This window comes from Sciurus carolinensis, chromosome 14 (assembly GCF_902686445.1).
Source record: "Sciurus carolinensis chromosome 14, mSciCar1.2, whole genome shotgun sequence".
In the NCBI taxonomy this organism is placed as follows: domain Eukaryota; kingdom Metazoa; phylum Chordata; class Mammalia; order Rodentia; family Sciuridae; genus Sciurus; species Sciurus carolinensis.
Genome location: NC_062226.1, coordinates 23,647,554 through 23,673,149, shown reverse-complemented (window position 1 = coordinate 23,673,149; position 25,596 = coordinate 23,647,554). Strand labels below are relative to the sequence as shown.

Genomic DNA, 25,596 nt, shown 5'->3' with positions numbered 1-25,596 from the left:
GTGGCCCTCCATGCACTGGTCATCTTGAGTTCTTTTCTTTCTTCCTTTTTTGGCACTGCCGAGTACTGTTGAGTACCCTTGAGTACAGGGGTACTCTACTACTGAGCTATATCCAGATTTAAAATTTTTGAGACAGGGTCTCACTAAGTTGCCCAGGCTGGCCTTGAGCTTGTGAACCTCCTACCTCAACCTCCCAAGAAGCTGGGATTACAGTGTGCACCACAGTGCCTGACCACGTCTAGCTCTTATAACCATCCGTACCATCCTCTGTGTACTGAAACCCAGATACAGCAGCTTCCCCAATGTCGACTGGAGGCCTTCGAGTCTTTGGAGAGTCAATTTATAGTTGGAATGTGGAGGCTATTTCTGGACAATATGACATCCTGTTCAACTTTCGGAGGAGCCTGGGAATAAAGGGGTGACTCAGCCTGTATGCTTATTTTTAGGGAAAGCTCCGAATTGGGTCTGGAGCCACTCAGATTCCCCATTGCCCGCCAGTGCAGTGTGCTATTGGAGGAGACTGCCGGGCAGAGGTGCTGTGTTTATCATCAACTGATGGTCTCCCTGCACCTCCTACGCGCCAGCTTCAGGTTTATGCATGTGAAGAGAGGATGGGGAATCAGTGTAAACAAACCTTTCAATCAGAGGAGAATATTGCAGAGCATTCACATTGGAGAGAACTAACTTTAGAGCTGAAGAATTGATACCGAAAAAAAAAAAAAAAAAAAAAAAAGAATTGATACCGCAATTAAGTGCTTTTGTTATTGGGTACTTAATACATATTATATATTACATATTATAAGTATTTTTGCAAAGTTACTTCATTTAATGGAGACATCAGTGCTCTGTTAGAGCATTATTACCGCTGTTTTATTAGGAGAGGAATGGGGACTGGGTTTGTGGCTCAGTGCCACACTTGCCTAGCATGTGCAAGGCACCAGGTTCAATCCTCAGCACCACATATAAATAAATAAAAAATAAAGGTCCACCGACAACTAAAAAAAAAAAACATAATATGTGAGGAATGTTAACGTCAGGGGTTAAACGTAGGCCTAACACCAGGAATGCAAATTCAGATTTGCACTTCCAAGGTCATGCATATGACCTCTCCTGCTTTGTCAAACAGCTGGCACATTTGCCCTTGGGTCCTGTGTATCACTAATTGATCATGGATGTATTTCCTGCTCTGCTCAGATTTGGCCTCGTGATCCTTCTCAACACAGTGCTACAGGTTGCTACTACTCCCAGCATAGCAATGGTAATGCATTGAGATGAAGCCTGTTATCTTTATCTTTCTCTGAATTTCCTCAAAATAGAAACTTTAAATCTGCAGAGGTTTTTTGTTGTTATTCTTGCTGATTTCTGTAGATCTATTTTTTTAAGTTTTTTAGTTGTAAATGGACACAATACCTTTATTTTGTTTATTTGTTTATTTTTATGTGCTGCTGAGGATGGAACCCAGTACCGCACACATGCTAGGCGAGCGCTGTACCACTGAGTCACAGCCCAGCCCCTGTCGATCTATTTATAATCTGTTTCTTAAAAGCTTGTGGGGAATGGAGCATTTGTTATAGTTTTTTGTTTGGTTTTATTTTTTATTCAGTGCAGACTCTGTGTTCTTTAGTAGGAGATCCTAACTGCCTTGGAGGGAAGAATGTCATTTTAGGAACCAAGACCTTGATGTGGACAATCAGCTTAGGGGTCTTTGTCTGTGGGCATGAGAGAGGGATGGGGAATGAGCTGTAAGAACTTGGGCTGTTTAAGGCAGTAAAGCTTTCAAGTAGCCTATCTGATTAATGACGGCAGGATAACAAGGTGGGATCAGGGTGGTGATGGGGAGGCTGAGAATGCAAGATGACATTGGGGCCAACTCTAGGAACACACATAGCTTCTGCCGCTGTGGAAAACGTCAGCTCAGCAGGCAATTGCTCGGGCCCTGTTCAAGCAAGCCCAGACGAGACAACGGGGAGAACAGTCCCAGGATGGGGGTGAAAGGGGGACCTAGGATCCAGCTGTGCAGCAGGATGAGCTAGTACTCAGTCCAGGAGGAAGTCTGTGGACAGTAACTAACACCAGAACATCAAGAGATAGTAATAGAAGTGTTTTGTTAAGAAGTGTGGGAGCCACAGTAGATTTCTTCAGATTCTAGATAACTGACCAGAAACAGGGTCAAAGGGTTGAAATGGGTGACCTGTGGCCTGTTTGGATCACCCACGCAGTGTATGTTCAATACAAATAAAACCATTTTGCTTTACTTTTAAAAAAAAGACAGGCAAGCTCAGGTCAACAGCCTCTGGAAGCCTGTTAGCAGGACATTAGCCATTACCTGGGCTGTGGGACCAGGTCTCCAGCCCTGGGAATGGGATAGGAAGAGTAGGGCAAGACTCACTCTGAAATCTGGTCAAGCCAGGCCTGGACCAGCTGCCCAGGTATTGATGTGGAATGTTGGACCGTGTGAACATGCGCATCTGTGTGTGTGTGCGTGTGTGTGTGTGTGTGCGCGTGTGCGCATGCACACGCTCTCGCACGCATGCGTGTGTAGGGCAGGAAACTGCATCTACTTGTGTATTCCTTATGAGATGTTAGGGTTAGTGGATTGGCCTAGAGTGGCCTGTGTAAGGGGTCCAAACATGGACACTATGGGAAGAAGCTGGGCTAGCATGCAGCTTCTAGTTGCATAGAGCCTTCCCCTGGACTAATAAAAGGGAAGAGATGATACTCAATTGGGAGAGAAAATACCCCCCAAATCAAAATGGTACCTGTTGGGAGAGATGATACCCCAAATCAATCAGAGTTCCTGATAACTGGACCATTTCTAACTGACCTGCTGATCATCCCAGTGCCAATGAATACCCACCAAAGAATGAGAGTTGTTATAGTGCTACTTTGGAGTGTCCATGTATAGACACATTCCCTGCATTCTTCTATGTGGGAGTTGCAAAACGGCTCTGAGTGTGTTTCCCCCAAACAACATAACAATCCAGTCTTAATTTTAGCTTCTTTTGACAATTAAAATAGGGTTGCTACTGTTAAAATAATGCTGTGTGCTTAATGTGATATTGGGTCTTCAGGGCAGCAGAGCAGGCTTTGTGGGTATGTGACCTCTACAGTCCATGGGTCTATAGTCCTGGACACCAGACCACTGTTGTGTTGAAATTTTATAGAGAATTTTAAATATAACACGGCATATAAATAAGCCCCAAATTTCAGCGGGCTTACTCTTTCAAAAGTATTTCCCACCACTTAAGAGTCTAATGCGGACATTCCTTGTCAGTAGCAGCTTTCTTCCACGTGATGACTCAGGTTCCTACTATTTGTGACCCAGAACCTCAGGATCCTTTGCCTGTAGGCTGTCACGGGTGGAAGAGAGGATGGAGGGAGTACTCACTTCTTAACTGCCTTTGCCTGGAAGTGATTTACCTCACTTCCAGTCATGGTTGGGAGAACCAGTCGCATGGCCACAGGTAGGTCCGCTAAAGCTGGGAAACACTGTGCCTGGCTCCTAAGTGGTGGGCTTCCAGCAAGGCTGCATCCAGTGGAACAAAGGACACAAGTTTAGGTGGATCAGTAACTTTCTGTGCCATATAGATTCTTCCCAACAGGGTCCCTAGCGCAAAAGCAGCCACCTGAAAGCAGAACGGTGCCCATCTAGCAGGAAACATGGGAATCCAGATCTTCTAACATGGAGCCCAGTGTTTTAGCTCCATCAGTTGAGAATTATCATTGCAATTTCCTGAAGGGGGAGAAACAGGAATCGGAGTAGTCCAGGCGTGCCTGCTTGCTTATTTATTTGTGTATCTCCAATAGTAAGTTTTCATTAAGATGAAACACTACCATGCTCACGCAATACACATAGACTCTAAGAAGCCTTGCCTCTTCAGCAATATACTGTGGTGAAAAACAAAAGCCTATCACAGAACTAAGGACATGTAGGAACTGTCACCATGGATTGTTGACTTTATCATTTTCCACAAACTCTAGCTAGCCTCATGATGTCCCATGGCAACCATGCTCATAGGCGGATGGCCGGGTATTGGCAATTCAATCTGGTAGATTCTGCCTGACCATTTGAACCAAAATGCTGATAACCAGGATAGGCACCCCCTGGAACATTATCCCCTGCTTGCTGAATCTGTATCATTGAGCCTTTTGTTTGGATGTGTGTTATGAAGCTCAGGAGCCCTCAAAACTGTTTGGATTCAAGCCAGAGAGAGGGCTGCCTTGGAGATGAGCTTACCTCCTCTCCTGAAGTGCTGCTGATTTGGCAAGTGGTGATCAGAGATGAGGCTTCCCAAAGCTCTATGATAGATGCAACCCATTTGGTACTCTTGTCAGCTCAGCAACCTGATGCAGGTGCTAAGGGGACTGTGGGTGTGTCTGTGAGCGCTACCAAAGGGGTGGGGAAGGGAACATGCAAGTTTGCATCAACATGAGGAAGCAAATCCCTTCCAAATCCCTTCCCTGTCCAAATCCCTTCTTCTGCCCTGCTTCTCCCTCCATCCCCAGTAGACAGTGTGAAAGAGGAGGGGATGGTAGCTCGGAATTCCTAGTGTCTGCATGTGATTGATGGGTGTGCGCTTTGGGAGTTAGGATGTCAATGAGGTTAACTGGTGTCTAAAGAAAGGGAGTGGCTATGAATATGCTCCTTGGAGTTTGGGAGCTCCATGGATATGTCCCAGGCCAGGCCCACAGAGTCCATAGAAAATCAAAGGCTCGGTCACATAATAGCTTTTCTGGGTACCCTGGAAGTCCCACCTTTTCTCAGGCATCTCCAGGGAAAGATAATACCCAGCTCAGCTCAGCTGAACTGAATGACTGAGTTGTGGCATTGCCGTTACCAAAGCCACTTGGATTATTTCCCCAAGGAGCTTCCAGAGGCAGCCAAGTCTCCTGCTTTTCCCTGAGTTAAGGGAAATCTTCACTTGCCTGGATGTTGTGTCTGTCATCTCATCGTTGGAGAAAACGCATTATAACCTCCTGGAGTTGCTTTCATGAAATGGAGCGTGGCATCAAGGAAATAAGACAGCCAGCATGCCATCGCAGCAGGTCGGGAATAGTATCATCTATGTATTTTGATTACATTTTAAAATTCAGTTTGCACACAATCAGGGTGCATTTAATTAACTGCAAGCCATGTTATCAGTCTTGGTTTGAATGCATCTGCATTTTAATAGTTTCTTCCTTCTAAATAATAAAATGATGACCAATATTAGCCCATCATCCCTATGCTAAAATCATGGGAACTTGGCTGTTTTCTGCTCATTTTTAAATAATCATTATTTTTGCAGCAGTAATGAAATCAAGTAGTTATCATTTGGCCTTTTGGTAGTCAAGGTTCAGTTGTTAATTTTATGCTAGACTTCTGCTGCTAGTTGATTGAATATTCCCCAAAGGCTCATGGGTTCAGGGCCTGGTCACCAGCCTGTGGTGGGTGCTATTTAGGCGGTGGGGCTTAATGGAAGGAAGTTAGATCATTGGGGGTGTGCCCTTAAAGGGGCATGTAGGACCATAGCCCCTTCCTGTTTTTCTCTCTGCTTCTTGGCCCTCGTGAGGTAAGCAGTTTCCTCCACCAGGTGCTCCCACCATGATGTTCCACCTCACCACAGTGCCAAAAGCAAGGAAGCTAACTGACCCTGGACTGAAACCTCTGAAACTATGAACCCAATAAACTTTGTCTCCTTATAACTTATCTCAGATGTCTTATGACAGTGATGACAAGCTGACTAATACAGCTTCCTTTATGTGCATATTTTTCTAATTAGCTGACAAATCAAAATGCTAACTATAGCAGAGCAAAGAGAACTGACAAAGTTTACTTTGTAGATTTTGTCCAGATCATACTTAGTTGATTTTTTTTTCCCCTTTAGATTTTCCAGGATAAAGTATTTTTAAATTTTCCCAATTTTTTTTCTCATTCTAAACAAAATGTGAAATGTAAGAAAAAAATGTGGAAGGAATGAAATAAATTAAAAGTGCCTGGAATGAGGTATCATACTCAATAAATATTTTAACATTTTTAAAAGTGGGGGGGGGGAGGCTATAATCTCATCACCAAACAAATGGCAGGAGATTTTCCTTGTACAGATTTTATAAAGTTGTAATTACACTCTATTTAAATTTTACATCAAGCATTTTTCGTTTAACATGTTCATAAACATTTTCTCATGCTGTTATAAACTCTTCATAAATATGATTTTAATTGACTGTGTAATTGCTTATTAGGGGTATGTTTGGCTGCGAGTACCAGAAAACCTGAGAAACAAAAGCTTAGGGGGATTTTTAGTTTTATGGAAGAAGAAACTGGGACAGGAGTGGAGGCTCTCAGAACAGGGGAGTGCTCATGGAGGGCATTAGAGAACCAGCTCTCAGGACTGTGCCATTCCTAATGATGGCACCTGCAAATAAGACCCAGGGCCCTCCCAGAGGAATCAGGAGGTCTTGTTTCATGCAGGTCATGTGACCACCCTAGCTCAAAAAAGAAATTCTGGGAAGGTGAGTTGATAACTTTCCAATCTCTGAATTGGAGGAATGCAGGTACCTTAGAATACAGTGACCTGAACTAGTACTGTGTCAAAGGGCAGTTGGTTTTTAATTTTTTTTCCCAAAATTCCAGTATGATCGCTTACCTGTAAGCTGCAGGTTTAAAGGCCTGTGTTTCACATACTAACATCTAACTTGGCCTTGGAAGGACAAATGTACAACCAACCATGAAAGTAAGATCAAAACCAGCAGAATCAGTTTCAGGGAGGCAGCTGTCAACAAAAGATAGAGGGAAAACTACTCTGAGAGCTACCCTGATTTATTAATTACTTCATGGGATTATGGGTCCCTGTCCCAGGATGCAGGGACTGAATAGTTACTTGGTAAATTGCAAAAGAGGTCATTTATGATCTGGTGAAGTGAACCAGGTGACCTGTAATATCTATGTGTCTCTGTGATTTTACATTAGGGTATGTTTGCTGCAATACTTCCCCAGCACCCAGGATACGTGTTGTATGGCAGAACTTCATGCTAATATTTATTGCTTCAGATTGAACATAGTTAGTGAAATGTAGCTGCATAGAGTAATTGCCTGAGGCAGACATAGTTTACCTCTTAGGCTCCTGGCTCCAATATGGTGGAAAAGCTTTCAGTTGGATTTGGACTTAGCTGTGACCTGGATCAAGCCCATACTCAGTCACCAGCCCTATCTGGAGTGACACACCTGTTCCTTGCTACCTGTTAATAAGACTTATTTTTTCCTGCTGCCACGAATTTTCCTTTTTTTGTGCTAAAAAATGTGCATGTTCCTTATGTGGGGGAAATGTAGGCTCTGTCTTTGACAGAACTCAATAATAAGGCCAGGAGAAACATTCAACTATTGTCCCTTGATTCATTTGCAGAAGAGGTTCTTATGGAAATGCAGTTTCATGAATTTAAATCATTTTATCTGGACTCCCAACTTAATGCTATGAAATCACACATGGTCAATCAACATGTGAGTCTGAGTCTGTGTAAGTCAGTTCATGATTTCTTAAAAAATATCTGTGTAGACACATTTGTGAGTGCTGAGGATGTCATAGTAAATGTGACAGTCTCCGCCTTCATGGAGCTTGCATTCCAGGTGGGGGGTGGGGAAGAACAATTTACAGATAAATAAACGAATAGATAAGGGTCTGTTTGCAGTGCACTCAGGGAGCGCCAAGGACTGGAACACCTCTGCAGGATGCTCAGGGAAGACCTTATGGTACGGTGATATTTTAGCTGTGATGCAAAGCCGAGCAGTGAGCATGCAGGTATCTGGAGGAAGCAGGGGCAGCAGGGGCAGTGACCGAGTCAAAAGGTGCTTGATGTGTTCAGGAAGCAGGCCAGCAGAAAACTGTTGCATCAGGAGTGGAGTGGGTGAAGCTTGTGACCACAAAAGTGGCAGTGGCACTGGATTCTGAAGGCATCTGTATACCAGTGTGAGGACGGTGGCTTTAACTTTAGGTGAGATCAAAAGTCAGTGGAGGGTTTGGGACACTGGAATTTTACAATCCGACCTGTTTTTTAAAAAGGTGACTCTGGCTCGTGTGGTGAAAATGTGGTAGGACTAGTTAGTTAGGAGGGGCAAGAGTGGGAGCAGGGAGACCACTTGGAGGGATTCCGTGGTCGTTGGGCGGGGCCGGCAGGGAACCGAGCTATGAAAGCCAAGATAGTAGCAGAGGAGGTGGTGAGGCCTGGGTATGTCTTGATTCTAAACTCAGGGCAACTCTTCATCAAGAAGAGGAGCGTGAAGGAAAAAAGTCAAGGATGCTTCACCGATTTTGCATAAACAACAAGGAGGATGGAGTTCCACTGTAACGAGATGGGGTCAGCTCTGGGAAGGCCTCTTCAGTGGGGCACTGTTCTGGGAATGTTGAGCAGGAGATACTGATTTGATCACAAGTGGAAATGTTGACTGGCAGTGTCTTGGACTGTTTAATCCACTGTGACAAACTTCCATAAACTGGGTGACTTATAATCTACAAAAATTTATTCCAGACAGTTCTGCAGACTGGGGAGCCCAGGATCAAGGGACCAGCAGATTGGTGCCAGGTGTGGTCTGTTTCTAGCTTCACAGTGGCCATTCTCTGTGTGTCCTCACATGGTGGACATGCAGGGCAGTTCTCTGAGCCTCCCCTTTTGCCTTTTCTTAATTTTTGGAGAGAATCCCAGTGTGTACGAGAATTTAATAAAGACAAAAGTAGTAGTTTAATTCATTGGGAAGGTGATGGATTATTCAAACACCAACAATGGACAGAGAAAGAAAACATGGGCCACTGAGACCTCTCTTATAAGGGCAAATTTAATTCACGAGGGCTCTCCCCTTGAAATCAAATCACCCCAAAGACCCCACCTAATGCTATCATATTAGGTGTTTAATGTGAATTTTGAGGGTCATAAACCTTCAGAACACAGCAGGCAGGTAGATATGAATCCCGAGAGCCCTGAATTGATGGAAATCATCAACATTTCAAGCCAGGAGGTTGGATAAGATCACCAAGGGAGTAAAGGTAGATAGAGAAAAAGTCTGTTCATGGTGCACTGGAGTGTTAGGGGAGATGACAAGGAACTAGCAAATGAAAATAAGAAGGGGTGACCGGTGAATTAGGAGAGAACTAACCGGGGACTTGGAATTTAAGAAATAATTTCTCACGTCTTTATCAAAGGTCCCTCAGATGCCAAGAAATTTGGGGCCTGGGGATTGTCCATTGGATTTAGCAACCGGCAGGTTAAACTCTTTTGGAGCTCTTTTGGTGGGAAGGTGGAGGTGACCCTGGAAGGGCTGGATTTAAGTGAGAGAGGCTGAGATTAGGGGGGAAAGCGAGAGTGTCGACTTTTCAAGGAACTTGGCTGTAAAGGGGAGAAGAGAGCGTGTTGGAGACGAAGGGGAATGGACCCAGGAAAGGCTACTTTTAGATAATACAGTTTGCGTGAGAGCTGTCGAGAGTGAGGGAGAGCATGGGAAACAGTGATGAGCACAAGAGAGACAGGCCCACTGCTGGAAGGCGGTCCTTGCCGAGAGGTGAGGAGGACTTGAGTGGACCTGGGGAGGCTTGTTCTCTGCAGGAGCAACGGTGGAGCCTGGGATCAAGCGGTCGCTGCGGGTGAGCCCTGCGGACTGCTTCTGTTTTCTCAGTGAAATAGGGAGCCAGGTCATCTGCTGGCAGTGAGGCAGGGGAAAGAGGTGTTAGAAATTTGAGGAGAGAAGGGAAGGTGTGAAGTAATCCTCTTGGACAGTTCACGAGTTATTGGTCTAGGAAACGCAGTCAGACTTTTGGACACTTCCAGCGACTCCCATGCAGTTAGAGATCCTGAATTGAAAGAAAGACCAGACAGTCAAAACACAGGTCCTGTGGGTATCTTCCCAGTGTTTTCAGCTGAGTACATGCAGGTGCAAGTAGGCAGAGACCTGGACTTAATTTGAACTGGGCTCTTGCCAGGAAGGCAGAGGGAGAGGGGCCAAGGGCATTGACAGTGTGTGCAGGGTAGGGTTAGGGTTATTGATCGGGGAATCTGAGCTGGCCAAGAGGGAAGTGAGGGCCTGGGGTAGGTGAGGGGCAATGAAAGGATAATAGGCTTATAAAAATAGTACCATGCTTTGTTTTTATTAACTGAATTCCTTTTTATAAATAAAATAATTTCTATGTCATGATGGAAAGATACTATGTTAAAATAAACTGTAGTAAATTTTTGTTGATAAAACCCTCCTATATAATAGTGATAATTATCTATTGATATTGGTCTGTCTGGAAGGAACTAAGTATAAGGCATTATGGACAAATCCTAGAGCTGTCAGCAGATGGGGAGGAGAGACCACACAAGAACGCAAGGTCAATGGCCCAGCCCCAAAGGCTGGATTTGAACATGCAGCTGGTGCTCCCAGGCCAAGGGAGCAATAGTCTTGGTCACAGTGATAGACCCAATGATCAATGGAGTGTCTGGTCAAAGGGCAGAGATTACTAACAGAGAGGCAGGACAGAGCAGCTGGTCATTGAGATCCAGGATCTATCCAGTCCAGCAGAGGAAAATTGGCAGGAGTTGAGGATATTGCCACAGGGAGATGCCTTTTGGGAAGGGAGCAGGGGAGTAGACGACATGTACCAGACAGAAGTATGCAGGAGGGTCAGCAAGTATGTTGGTCAGCTTTTTGTCACCATAATGAAATACCTGAGAGAATTAACTTATCAAGAAAAAAGGTTAATTTTGATTCCATTTTGGAGGTTTCAGCCTATGATTGGTTGGCCTTGTTGCATTGGGTCTGTGGTGGAGCATCATGGTGACGTCATGGCAAGGAGCACCTTGCACAAAAGCAAAATTGCTCACCCAGTGACTAGGAAGCAAAAGAGGATGAGGAAGGGACCTGAGTCTCCAAATCCCTCTAGGGAACATGCCTTCAATGACCTTAGGACCTCCCACTAGGCCCCAACTCCTAAAGGTTCTATCACCTCCCAGTAGTGCCTCCCTGGGGGCCAAGCCTTCAGCACATGGGCCTTTGGGGGACATTCATCATTAACTGTGGCAGCATGGAACCCCGATCTTTCCTCCTGAGTTCTCAGGTCTGTGTCTGTTTATAGCAAAAGTAGTGCAGGTAAAAGGGAAGCATATGAATTCATTTCGTTGGGGGCACTTCCTATCATAGTCTGAACTGGCTCAGGTTAGGGTAGGACTGAGCGCAAGGGTAGCAGCACCGATGGACCCAGCTGCAGGATCTGGGAAAGGCAGAGAGAGGAAGCGAGGAGGGACTGATGAGGAACATCTGCTGTCTTCCTACGGTGCAGATGGAAGCCCTAAGTACCAGCACACCATTTATTTCATCCTCGGCAAAATCCACGTTTAGTTCATCCATAGCCCCTTGTCCGGGTTTCACACCAACCAGGACAGGCTGCGGGGAAAGCACAGGTCCTCCTGTCGGCATCTTTATTCTTCCCTAGGGCATGTGCGCAAGCCATGTGTTGTCATGGGAGGCAGGGCTGTCCTGGGCTGTAAGTCCTCATCCTAACCCAGTAGCATCACGGCCGTATGATGTAAACTTCCTGTGTTTGAGTCTCCTCATCCTTGATATGGAGATCGCAAGACGCTTTCCCTCAGTAGCATGAGATAGGAGGCTGGAAATGCAATACAAGGCTCAGCTGGAAGGCTGCTGTGGCCATTGGGATACAGAGGACTTGGCCTTGCAAGATGAAGTGGGGTCAGCAAGGATTAATCAGGCCAAATCAAGTCTTTGATGGTTGAGTGATTTTTAGAAATGATTGCAGGTCTGCACCATTTAACAGGACTGCCTGTAGTGGCTGAAAATATTTTCCAGAGCAGATCAGATAAAGCCAAGTTAAAAATTGGTCATTGCTGTAAATCGGATGGCAGACTATCCATGACCTAGATTTCCCCGGAAGTTTTCCCACAGGGAATGAAAGGAGAACCACTGTGTGGCTGCCGTGGCTTGATTTGTCAAGACCTAAGAGATCGCCACAACACTAAAAGATCACCCATCACTCAGCTTGCTGGAATGGATCAGGACTCACCTAATTCAGAAGCCAGCGAGATATGTGAACCACATCTATAGAATGTGGTTTCGGCTCCAGTTGACAGCAGTACAGAAGAGACTCTGGAGGCATTGTTCTTTTCTTAGTTCATAATGCTTGGTTTATTGCTGAAGCTGCTCTTTTTAAGGCCTAAAACCGTGAAGTCAGAACTTTCCTCATTTTCTGCCCTCCATTTACATAGGTAGGGTTGGTGAATGGTATAAATGGTATAAATGGTATAAATGGTATAATGGACCTGGAGGGCCCAGAGCCCTGGACCTGAAGTAGAGACCTAGAGCAGAGCAGAGAACAGGGGCCATTCAGAGTGACCCAGGGCCATGGGAGTTGTTCCAGGGCATCCTGGACTTTTCAAGAGGCGAATAAATCCTAGGAAGAGTCATCCATGTCACCACAAGATGGTTGGTTCATAATGGTCCCTGGATCCTCCTTGTTGGTTCCCAACCTACTTTTATGCCAGTCTATTACTTCTGCATTTTGAACTTGTGGCCCTGAAGTTGACTTTGACCTTATCTTTGGCCCCTTGGATTTGTGTGAATACTACTGAGCTGACTCATTTTCCATCTCTTACCACCTTGCACAGTGGGAGATTGGAGTGTCCTTGGTGACAACATCACAAAGCTCCCAATATTGCATTAGGACATAGTAAATAAGCATATGCCACATGAAAGGAGACACGTGTGCACATGTGGGCCAAGTCCTAAAGGTCTGCATTGCTATGCTATCTTCTTCTGTGTGCATGGAAGTGTAAATGCATGTGTGCTTAAATGTACACCTATTGCACTAGTATCAAGATGTTCCATGGAAGAAAATCCAGACACATCCAAGTATACATCTAGACACATTATATGAGTCTAGAATCATATAGATTCTAGGGGAGAATTCTAAGGCTCTCAATGACCTGTCTGAAGAACCCCTTAATAACTAGATGCAAAGATGCAACATTTGGCCCTAGGAAGAAATGAGCCTCCTGTCGTGGAAGAACTCATTCATTCTCTTCATTAATTCATTTGCTGAACACATACTGTTGTTCTGCTGTGTTCTATGAATTCAAGGAGAGCCCAGAGGGAAAATGGACTAGTTAAAAGGATTTCTAAGGTGACATAAGGCAACGAGTACTCTGAGAGAAGCATGCAGTGAGAGGTTGGGTACTTATCCATGGACACAAACTAGCAAGTGGCAGCTCGATTTTGAACACGTCTGACATCAAGGCTCGTCTGTCAACCCTTAGGCAATATTACCTTGTAAGAAGTTCCCAGTAACTGGATTGAGGGTCTGAGATAAGAATGGTGAGCAAGGATGAAGGAGAGGTAGACCATAGCTTTTGTGTCATGCTAGGGGGTCGGTTGTACTCTGTGGGTGATGGGAATCTCTCAAGAAGTGATCTAGCTGGATATGCATTTTCTTTTTCTTTTTTCTTTTTTTTTTTTTTTTTTGAAGTGCTGGGGATTGAACCCAGGGCCTTGTGCTTGTGAGGCAGGCACTCTACCAACTGAGCCATATCCCCAGCCCTGGATATGCATTTTCGAAAGCACAATTTCAGTGTAGCGTAGAAAGTGATGTGAATTGGGAGAGATAAAGGCTGGTCAGAGGATCGTTCAGTGATTATACTGATACTGATCCTGGTGGAGAGGGACAGGTTCAGTAGGAGAGCGGCTATGGAGGGGTTGAAGAAACCTGGTTTGTGGCAGGTAGGAGGTTGAATTGATGGGTCTTGGTACCCTTGAAAAAAGGGTGGAAAATATGGAGGAGTAAAGTTGATAACCAGGTTTCTGGCACAGATGAGGAGACGGTTGATGTTGAACACAGGAAGAGGAACATATTTTAGGGAAAGGTCATCAGTTTCATTTGGACATTTTGAGATCCTCATGCCTTTGGAAATACATTTGAGATGCCTGGTAGACCAGTGGACATACGGGTATGGGACTCAGTCCAGAGGGTGACCTGGCTTCGGAACTTAAAACCTGCATCAGATAGTAATTGTTAGCTATGGAAGTGAATGGATCTCTTTAAGGAGAGGATGTAGAACCCAAAGTCAACCCACATTTAAGACATGAAGGTAGCCTGAGGAGGATCAGGACAGGTAGAAGAAGGGTGGTGGATGAAGATGAAAGGACTTTTCAAGGAGTCAGTGACCCATGATATGGAAAGCTGCTTGTGGGCAATTGCCCAAGTTCTAAAAAGTGCCTATTGAGCAGGCCAACTGGAAGGTCATGGCAGCTCAGGAGAGAATGGAAAAGCAGGTTCAGGAGAGTGGACGAAATACCAGTTTTTCTGTAGGCGGTACCAATGTGTCCCTACACAACAACACAAACTGTAGGGTGTATCCAAACCAGAACTGTTCACCCCTATTGAATTTTCCACGCAAATAAGTCAGTAATTCAGCAAATAAATCTTGGGCACATTAAATGATAGGAATAAAATGGCATGCACCACAAACTCCTCTAATCAATACACGCTACGCTTATAAATCTTTGGTTAAAATATAGATTGCAGTGGGCACTTAAAATGTGAAAACACTCCAGTTGGCGCTTTGGTGGCTGTTTCACTGACACTGGGACATGGTTGCTGGTCTTTCAGCCTCATCGGAGGCCAGTTTTGAACTTGGAGTACCCCATACGTGTGCACACAATCCTTCTAGCTTCCAAGCCTGCCTGTTAGGCTGAGAATTATCAGAGTAGAGAAATGTCAGTAGCTATGAATCAGAGAGGTAGCAAGTTTAATCTGAAACATCCCAACCTCTGCAATTAAATAATTCAGATGTCTTCATAGCTCTATTCCCCAGATTTTTAAAATCTGAAAAACAAAAGCAAAAAACAAAACCAAAAAATAAAACCAGATTGTGGGGATTTGCCTCTCTGCTGAGCTGTACAGTATATTTGGGTCAAAACATGAAATCCAGAAAGCAAGTAGTTGGTAGCCTCGAAGCCCGCAGGGATGCTCAGAATATCTTAGCGTCATAGTGGTGACCACTGAAAGTTTTGTTCTGTTTTGTGACTTGACATGCTGCAAAGAAGGTAGCACAGCTGTAAACCAGCTGCATTTCATTTAGACTTGGAAACAGGGCCCCTTTGTCTGTTCCAAATGTTCTTGGCCCCATCCCTCAATTTCATGGACTTTGGTTGTTGGTGGAAAAGTAGTCGTTGAAATATAGGTTCACTCTTAGAACCTATCACTCATCAGGACTTCTGGCAACCTTTGGGGATTGAATTTAAGCCTGTGAACTATTTTGTGATAGGCAACAAGGTACAGAAGTTAATTAAGTGGGCTTCCCACGTGTTCTTCTGTGACTTCATTCATAGAAACGCATTGACAAATGAACACATACATGCAGTCTTCCCAGTGACCTGAGAACATAAAGGATGTAGCGCCCCCTAGTGTACGAAATTATTTAACATGTGTTCTTGTGTTTTTTTGGAATAAGGTAAGGTATTAAGGAATGCACTAATGGATTTGTTTATTAAATGAGGGTAGCAGTAAAAGAGAAAAGGTATAAAAAAGTCTTTTAAAATTTTTATTTACTGCACAATCATTTAATTGTGCAACTAATGACTGCGAATCACAGCATCTTATAACCACAGGGGCTATAGAGATTCATAATAGGGAAACAGGTTGTGGGTACTTTTAAGTGGAGGGAGAGGGGTTGGAGTTGGCATGAGCACACGGAGAGGCTTCTGGAAGTGACTGGCAAGTTCTGTTTATTTTTATTTTATTTTATTTTGGCGGGGTACTGGGGATTGAATTCAGGGGCACTTGACTGCTGAGCCACATCCCCAGTTCTATTTTGCATTTTATTTAGAGATGGGGTATCACTGAGTTGCTTAGGGCCTCATTTTTGCTGAGGTTGGCTTTGAACCCTCAATCCTCCTGCCTCAGCTTCCGGAGCCGATGGGGTTACAGGTGTGTGCCCCTGCACCCGGCAAGGTCTGTTTATTTTTAATTGGGTGATAGTTGTAAAGGTGTTTGCCTCTTGAGAACTAATTTAACTAAACATTAATTTTATTGTTTTCTGTATTTTTACATAATAAAAATGTTTAGAAAAGAAAAATTTTGACTGACCATATCATCTCCTAGATTTATAGTCCTTTTGAGAAAAACCTCAAAAATTCTAAGGCATGTTTGGTTTTGACACTTTATTTCAACATACTGTCAAATTAAGTCTTAGGTACCAAGGGACACCTATATTGACAGGTCAGATAGCATCATTAAAACTTGAGTTTTATGTTCTGTGTGATGCATACTTTATGTTCTCTGTGAGGCTCTATGGAGAAGTCCAAATTCAGTATTTCACTATGAATATTTACTTTCTCTGGAAGTGACCATTTATGTTATAAGTTCATTGTTATGGAAGAGGCTAAGATTTACATGAGAAGGGCTTCTACCATTAGAAAAAAAGAATTCCAAATTCAGAAAAATATATATTTTTTGCTTTAGAATTGAGAGGCAAACAAATGCTTTGGTGATGCTGAAATATTTGACTGCTTCCTACAAAGTCGAAAATCTCTCCAGAGCATTTTACAGAGTACATTATTTAAGAGCAAATCAACATTGGATTGTAAAATTGAATCCAATGTAGTTAATTCTGGGGTATTTAATTGGAACTAAATTTCTTCAAGTCATATAAATGTATTAAACATTTTACTTTAAAGGAAATATCAAAAAGGCTTTTGCATTCATGCAATCTACATGAAGAGTGAGAAAGAAAGAAAGATAACAGCAATACCGTTGAAAGACCTGAATTGACTTCAGCCGCACTTGCCAGATTTCCATAACATCTCATTAATTGTTTGGGAGACTCAGGAAGAGCAAGGACTCTCTTCCATGTTCTCAGGTTAGGAAATGGACTTGTGATCTGGTCAGGCTGTCTTGTATCTCCATTCCTATCTTTTACCTTGTCATGGACACATCTGCCCCTTCAGAAGCCCCGGGTGCAAGGAAGCACATCCCCAGAGGCCACTCCTACACCTCATGGAACTCTGCCAGCCTCCCAGTGGCTGGAGTGTTTGCTTGCTGTCTTCTGAATCACAGCTGAATTGTATGTAGGTGTCATGTGTGTTAATTTTTTTTTTTTTTTTTTTTTTTGCTTTTGCCTTTTTTCATTGTCTGTCACATTGCATATATAGAGATCCACCACTCTGAATTGGAATTAACTGTCATGATTTGTTTGGTGTCATGAAACCAAACACCAGAAAAACAAGTCTTTTAAAATGTTAAAATGAGTCAGTCATGGTGATACATGCCTGTAATCGTAGCCACTCTAGAGGCTGAGGCAGGAGGATCTCAAGTTCAAGGCCAGCATCAGCAACTTAGCAAGACCCTATCTCAAAATAAAAAACAAAAAGGGCTAGGGTTGGGGCTCAGTTGTAAAGCACCCCTGGGTTCAATTCCCAGTGCCAATAAACAAAATTTTTAAAATAAAGAATTCTTAAAAACTTGAAGTGAGAACATATGCTTAAAAAACCATGAACTAGAAAGTTTAGTTTAGAATTGCATATCATACTGTTGGTGGGATTGTAAATTAATAAACACTATGAAAACCAGTGGAGGTTCCTTGAAAGACTAGGCATGGGACCACCATACAACCTGGCTATATATGCTCAGTATTCACCCTAAAGGATTAAAGTTGTCATGCTGTAGGGATACATTTATACACATGTGCATAGTAGCACAATTCACAACAGCCGAACTGTAGGCATCATCCATGGATGAATGGATAAAGAAATTGTGGTGTATATATACCACAGAGTTTTATTCAGCCATAAAGAAAAATGAAATCATGTCATTTGCAGGAAAATGAATAGAACTTGAGAATATTATGTTAAGGAAATAAGCCAAACTCAAAAGGTCAAGGGTCATATGTTTTCCCTCATTTGTGGAAGATAGGAAAAGGGGAAAGAAAGGTGGGAGGTGGTCACATGAAAAGCAAAGGGAGGTCAGTAGAATAGAGTAGGAGGGACAGGGTGGGAGAAGGGGAGGGAGGGGGTGAGTGCTGGAGAGTGATATTGGCCAAATTGTATTGTTATATCGTATGCATGTATGAATATGTAACAACAGATTCCACCATTATGTACAACTATAATGCACCAATAAAAAAAAACTGTGGAAGGAAAAACTTTTAATTAAAAAAAGCTGGAACAATTCAACAGAAAAATGGTTAAAATATGCCATATCCAGCGTGTATATGTAGCAGTTATAAATGGCAAAGTAGGTCAATCCGACTGATAGGAAAAAATACACATGTATACATACCTTACATAAATGAACCAAGAAGGATCTGGGTCATTTAGAGGAGGTGGACAAAAAGAATTGGTCTTTTCAGTAATTTACACCTTGTTGAAATCTCCTTTTTAGAGGTTACCTTATACCACCTGGTAGTAAATATACAGACGTGGTTGGAGTCTCCTTGGTGACCTCAATCCTCAGTCTTGCTGGATGTTTAATCTGAAGATTTTCCAAAGGAGAAGTTAGGGAGGAAGTCCATTTGGGGAGTGTCCCTGTGTGTGTGTGTGTGTGTGTGTGTGTGTGTGTGCACGGTGCACATGCGCACGTGTGTGTATTACTGTCCCTTCAGCTGTGCTGTTTGAGGGCCATCTCAGCCCTTCCCCTCCACACTGCTAGCGCAAGGTCCCTGGGATGGAGATGAAATTGTTAAGAGCCAACAGGTCTCCCAAGTTTCTTGGAATCTTAGAAGAAGATGCCCTCCTGCTCCAGTATTTCTTAGTCAAGAGGTCAGTGACTCTGGACAGTCACTGGAGCGACTTGCCACAGAGGCTGGCCGTGTTAGCTGCTCCTTTGGCATTCGATTTCTGGCCATGAACAGAACTTTTGCCCAAAACATAAAAAAGTCCAGGCCTCTTCGGTGGTCGACTTTGAAGGAACCCAAGGAGTGACTGAAGAAGCAGATCTGGCCTTTTTCTTTGAACATTACTTTGCACACCACCCACCAGCAGCTTTTTTTCTGGCTTAATGACAGAAATGCAGCGCCGTGAGCAGCCACTGAGGCGCTGGCTGTTTCCCTGAGTGCAGTGAGCTGCAGGTCGTGGACTTCAGAGCTCGCCGCCTGAGGCTTGTCCCGCTGGCTCCCCACTGCCCCAGACTCAGACACGACCCAGCATCCTGACTTCGCTCTAACACATGGGTCTGTTTCCATCTCCCCCATTTCAAATCATTTTCAAAGTGCTCCCCTATCCCTGTGCCGGGCATGGATTCCACTTCCTATCACCCTCAAGAAAGGTGACAGTGTTGGGAGTTGCCAGGTGGGACCAGGTACATCCCACAGTAGGGGCCACCTGTTACCTCAGCCTGTACAGCAGGTGCTTAATAATTTCCCTCACAAGGTTGAACGAATGAGCATTTATATAATCTGGTCAGATGAATGGACCACCTGCTACTCCAAAGAGACCCTTTGTAACTGAGCTCCTGGGGTCCACCTTATCCAGGAATCCTGCAGAGGTTGCTGGGTTCTTATTCTCTTATGTATTCATTCAACAAACATCAAGTTCTTACTCTCCGTTAGATAATGTGCTAAGTGGTGGGCTTGGGGAAAGACATAGTTCTGCCATCCTGGGCTTTACAATATGGAAAAAAGATGTTCTGGGACAGATGTAGGATGTCGTATAACCCTGACAAACTGACAGCGATGCTTCCTCCATGTTCCCTGTTTGGTAAAGGCTGGTGTCTCCAGGAAATGCAGAGCTTTCTTGTGCCCACCCTGGGCCTCAGGCCAGCTCTGTTCTTCATCTCCTGCTTGGACATTACTCCACCAGGCTCCCAGAGACCTTTGTAAAATGAGTTTCTCGTGTCAAAAACATAAAATGCCTTGGATTCCATTGCTTACAATAGGCACTTTGGGACCAAAGGCATTTTATTTATTTTTCAAATGAAAAAAAAAAAAAGATTTTCATAAGTTAATGTTTTTCCTTCTAGACCTGGGTGCCTTTCTCTTATTCATGCCCTGCTCATGCAGCTAATCAGATTTGAAGGGTAAAATAATACCAGACTCACAGTGGCATGTGACATGAGAAATATATTAGTGAAGAGCCCGGGGTTCTAAGAAAAAAGACCAGCTTGAGCTGGCTGGAGGCAAAAGGCGGTGGGGGCTTACTGTCAGGGTGCAGGGTGTCTCAGAATCAGAAACAAATGTGCCCAGGCCTAAGAAAAACACCAAAGAGTCACTGGAATTTTGTCTGTCTTTCATAGCCCTACCCATCTTCCTTCTACTCCCTTCTCTTCCCTTCCTTCTCCCTTTCTCCCCCTCTCATTCTTCACCTAGCTTCCTCTACTTTTCTGAGGTGTTGGGCCAATCCAATATGGCGGCCCCATAGTTTCTAAATTTCCATATCCCAAGCCCATCCACATCACAGATTCCTTTCAAATCAGCTGTGGCCAGCGGCCAGGGTCATATTGTTCCAGAATGACTCCTGGAAGCCACTCTTCTATATGCAGGTTAGCATCTAGACAAGCAGGTATATCTTGAGCAGGACAGATATGTCCAGAAGCATGCCTGGGTCTGCTCACTAGACACACCTACAGTCCACACACCCAAGTCCTTTGCATGGCTACAGGTCTCACTGGAGGTGGTCAGGTGGGCCCTAACCTTAACATGTATGGGAGCATGTGGTTCTGATGAGCTGTAGGGTTCAAAATGTTCATGGGGACAGCCCTGGACCTAAACAGAGCACACGGGTCCCAGTCATGGCTCCTCTCGTAAAGAGCTCCAATATCTTGGACAAGTCCTTATCCTGGCAGAGCCTTCATTTTCTGTTAAAACTTCATTTTCTGTTAAAGGCTCAGGCAGCTTTTAATTACTTGAAAGGCCATGTGGAGAGAAGGAACAGGTGAGCTGCCTCTCTGGTTCCAGAGGGAACACAGCAGAAACCATGGAGTCATAACTTGTGACTGAAGATCCTGAAAAATCTTCTTCCAGTCAGGCTGCTCAACTGTGGGACTGCTGTTCTGTGGAGAGTTAGCACCACCTGGCAATATAAGGACTCCCAGGGAAGCTTGAGAAAGATCTACAAAATGGACATGCTGGCCCACTTCCTGACAGGATTATTTTTGTGTGTTGGGGGGAAGATAATGGGAATTTTGAGTGCTGTATACACATGAATATTTTTTGCATTATGATCTTAACAAGAAGAACTATTTCATTCCAATTTGTACATTCTTCCAAAGCCTTTGAAGCACAGTTTTTAATACTTGCGTCATGGTTTCCAAGGCCACTTGCCTGGGGAAGTAAGGTGGGAATGTAAGTGACATACTCCTCTCCTAATGAAGATGATGATCTCTGGCTCAAGATGATCTGTGACTCAGAACCTAACTGGGAAAAGCTTTCCCTTCCCAGGTATAGCAATCTGTTGAACACACGAAGAATTAGCACACATTTCCACATTTTCAAAGAGCTTAGGAAAACAATGCCTTGAAAACCTAGCAAAGCAATTAAATAGAGCTCTAAAATTGAATTTAAAATAGTTTTGCTTCCTTTGTGATTTTTTTTATTATGAATGTTAGTGCTTGATGAAGCACATGTTTAATTGGATACTAACGGGACACCGAAGTGTCTCATTGAGATTCTCAATGGGATTCATGGACCCCTCAAGAGTTTTAGAAGATAATGGCCCTGGAACTTTTATTATGCATAATTATGCTGGAAAACACATTTTTGATATGGTTATTATTACTTCCATTTACTTTATAATTTGGGTAGTTTTTGCCTGGGAAAAAGGAGATAGGGAAGGAAACCTCTTGGAAATAATTGGAAGAAACAGGAGAATTCGGAGAAAGCTGAAGATGTGAATTTTTGTGAGAACAACCGCCTGAGGTACAAGTAGGGTGAGAATGGAGAGTGGGGGGACCTGGCAGCACCACCTGGCCTTCCTGTTGGGGGTGTTTGAAGGTGAGACCCCACAATCTTCCACATCTTTTGTAAGTGGGCATAATTGATTCAAAACAGCATGATTGTATGCTAGTGCAGTGATTCTTAAAATGCAGCCTTCTCAAAGGTATGCTTCTCTTGACTGGTTATGAACTGAGATAAAAAGGCAAGTTCTTGCTTTGATGAACGATGAGTAATCCCATAAAATACTGGGTTTTACTTACGAAGAAAGGTTACTGGAATCACCTACTAAGCAAGACATGAAGGGTCTTTCTGAACTCAAATGGGCATGTTACTATAGATGCTAATTAGTCCAAGGACGCTAATTAGTTCTATTGAAAAGTCTAGCTGTGAGTCAGGAACAAAGTTCCCATTATGTGACATGCATGTAAACAGTTGAAATTTCCAAAAGGGAAAGCAACAAGTGGGACATAGAATTCTAGTCCAAAGTGAGTAATGACCAAAGAAACTGCAGAGTCGAGAGTCGTTGGTCTGGATAAGCTGTCCTCAGCCCTGGCTGGGCATCACAGTTGCAGTGCTTGGAAGAACTATGTATCACTGGACTCCATGATGGCCTACTGAATGAGGACCCTGCTATCCCCTGGGGACTTGGCCTTCATCTCCTTCATCAACCCAGTCACACGTCCACCCAAGACTAGTCACATGCAAAGGGAAACAGGATTGTGAAGATATATCCTCTGGGGTTCAGTTCATTGCTGATGAAAACAAAAAACCCACCATAACTGTATTTTCAGTTTGGTGGCATGTTCATCTTCAGTTTAAAAACAAAAATGGAGATTGGGTACTTCGACCGGAGATTGGGTACATCTCTACACTGGCAACCCAGTGTAGAGATGGTTCTGCTCCTTTTGGACAGAGGTGCTATTGCAAGCTTTGGTAAGGCTAAGCAGACTGTTTTGATGACTGCATGTTCTGCTTGTGGCTCTGAAGAACAGATCTTGAAGTGCGTAGAGCTGCTACTTTCAAGAAATGCTGATCCAAATGTAACTTGTAGGAGACTGATGACTCCCATTAGTATGCTGCATGGGATGGCCACTCTCAGGTGGTTGCTCTCCTGGTTGCACATGGAGCAGAAGTGAACGCCCAGGACGAGAATGGTTATGCTGCCTTAACATGGGCAGCACGTCAAGGTCATAAAAATGTAGTTTTGAAGTTGCTTGAACTTGGAGCTAATAAAATGCTACAAACCAAAGATGGAAAGACACCAAGTGAGATTGCAAAAAGAAACAAACATCTTGAGATCTTCAACTTTCTTTCTTTGACTTTAAATCCATTGGACGGAAAGGTTCAAGGGCTAACTAAAGAAGAGGCTATTTGTAAACAATTGACAGCAGATTCTGATAAAGGAAAAGATCACATATTTGGTTCATACACAGAATTTGAAGATCTGGAAATATTTTTACATGGTCTTGGACCGGAACATATGACATTAGACTTACTAAAGGAAAGGGATATAACTTTAAGACACCTTTTGACCCTGAAAAAAGATGAATTTGCAAAGTTTGGGATTACCAATAAAGATCAGCAGAAAATTCTGGCTGCTATTAAAGAACTGGAGGTAGAAGAGATAAATTTTGGAGAGTTACCTGAAGTGGCAAAGTTGGAAATCAGCTGCAAAATGAAGGGAAAATGATCCAACTTGTATACCATTAATGGAAGAAGTATCTACATGGAAGAGTAGAATTTTGAAGAGGACAGCTATTACAATATGTGGATTTGGGCTGATTCTTTTCATTTGCAAGCTAACATTTCAGAGAAAATAACCCTAATATTTGTTTTAAAATTATGTATGTACATCTTATTCAAATTATCCTCATACTGCTTTTAATAACCACCTGTGGTACAATATCATTTCATTCTTTGCCTATAATCCATAGGAAAATTATGATAATATAAAGCAGAGAATTTTTCTTTAGAAAGTGATTTTTCAATTTGACTTGTAAATATAGTTTATTATATTTTGTTAATTTTGATCAAGCAGTAAATTATACCTAATCATTTAGTTTGAACATACAACTAAATCACATTCAAAATAAAAGTTGCATCTAATATTCTTTTATTTTAAAGTCTGTTCATCATAGATAATCTTAGAGACTTTGTAAAGAGTTCATAAGTCAATAACTTTAGTTCTTATTTACCCCTTCTATTACTACAAAATAAGGACTTTCTTGTTGCATTATTTTGAGTTATATTTTTAGGAAATTATTGATTTCGAAAACATTTTATAAAATGCAAAGGATGAAGGTAGAATGTAAAGGTTTTTAATTGTGGATTAAGTACATAGGAAAAATATTCCAGATGTGAAATACAAAAGCAGAAAATGATAATAGTGTGAAAAGCATAAAGTACATTAGAATTTTCCTTGTAAAGTATTTCTGAAATATAACCGAACATAGGTAAAACATTCTGAGGGATATTCTGAAAGTGGAATTTGACAAAAATTTTTACACATGTAAAACAAGATTTATTTTATCATAATCAAAATATTGATATTCAGATTTTTAAAATGAAGTGAATAAAAGGAACAGTCCCAATTTAGCAGGCAAATGGTATTTAAATCTTGCATACTTAAGCTGATGCAGTTATTTAAAATTGCTTGAGAAGTAAACATCATGTAAAGGGAAAGAATTCTTGAAAAAAATCTGTGATGATTTTAAACTTGTATTTCTGTAACTTTGTTGAAAAATGTGGAAATTGTACTGCTCAAAAGTAAACTGATCATACTGTAAAAAAAACCAAAAAACAAAAAACAAAAAAAGGAACAAGGTGTCTACCCTCAAAGATTGTTATGGTTTAGATATAAGATGTCCCCCAAAAGCTCATATGTGAGACAATACTAGAACATTCAGAGGTGAAATGAATTATGAGAGCCTTCACCTAATCAGTGCATCAATCCAATGATAGGGATTAACTGGGTGCTAACTGTAGGCAGGTAGGTTGTGGCTAGAGGAGGTGGATCACTAGGGACATGCCTTTGGGGTTTATATTTTGTCCCCGCTCAGGGGGGCTCTCTTTCTCTGCTTCCTCACTGTCCAGTCCTGAGCTGCTTTCCTTTGTCACACCCTTCCACCATAATGCTCTGCCTCATCTTGGGCCCAGAGCAAGGGAGTTGGCCATCTATGGACTGAGACCGCTGAAACCGTGAACCCCAAATAAACTTTTCCCTCTCTACATTACTCTTGTCAGGTCTTTTGGTCATAGCGGTGGAAAAACTGACTTAAACAAAGATCATATGATTCATTGAGAAGATCAAAGTGATAAGAAATGACTGCATAACTAATTCATATAGGGCAGGAGTAGAACCAACCTAAATTGAGAACCTGCCCACCTGTGTGCTAAGTACCTGTGTGCCATCTCTTTCCTCTTCAGTCTTCTGAGGTCTGTAATATGACCTGCATTAAAAAAAAAAAAAAATGGAGGTCAAAGAATTTACTGGGTTTGAACTGGATTATCTCTCTGGAATGAGTAAGCCAGAATCGCTGTCTTTCTTCTTGGTGTCTAGTTTTGGCTTTTGTTTCTATTTTTTTTTTTTTTTTTTTTTGCCTTGTTGTGGCAGTTTAGTGTGCTGTCTCTTAATTAGGGACATAACCTCACTCCAGTTTTCTAAGATGTGAGTTGACCAAATGCATGCTTTCCTGTTCTTTGAGTTTCTGTGCTAGA

General features: G+C 42.8%; 2 protein-coding genes across 6 annotated transcripts in view; both read left to right on the top strand.

Moving 5' to 3' along the window:
- The window catches only part of Palm2akap2 (PALM2 and AKAP2 fusion), a 457,266-nt gene that overhangs the window by 146,332 nt on the left and 285,338 nt on the right, over window positions 1-25,596 (top strand). The gene's annotated exons all lie outside the window — the stretch shown is intronic.
- On the top strand, window positions 22,707-23,569 carry LOC124964752 (ankyrin repeat, SAM and basic leucine zipper domain-containing protein 1-like). Its single transcript, XM_047525410.1, is given in 2 exon segments — window positions 22,707-22,947; window positions 22,950-23,569. Coding segments are annotated over 2 exon segments (861 nt in total).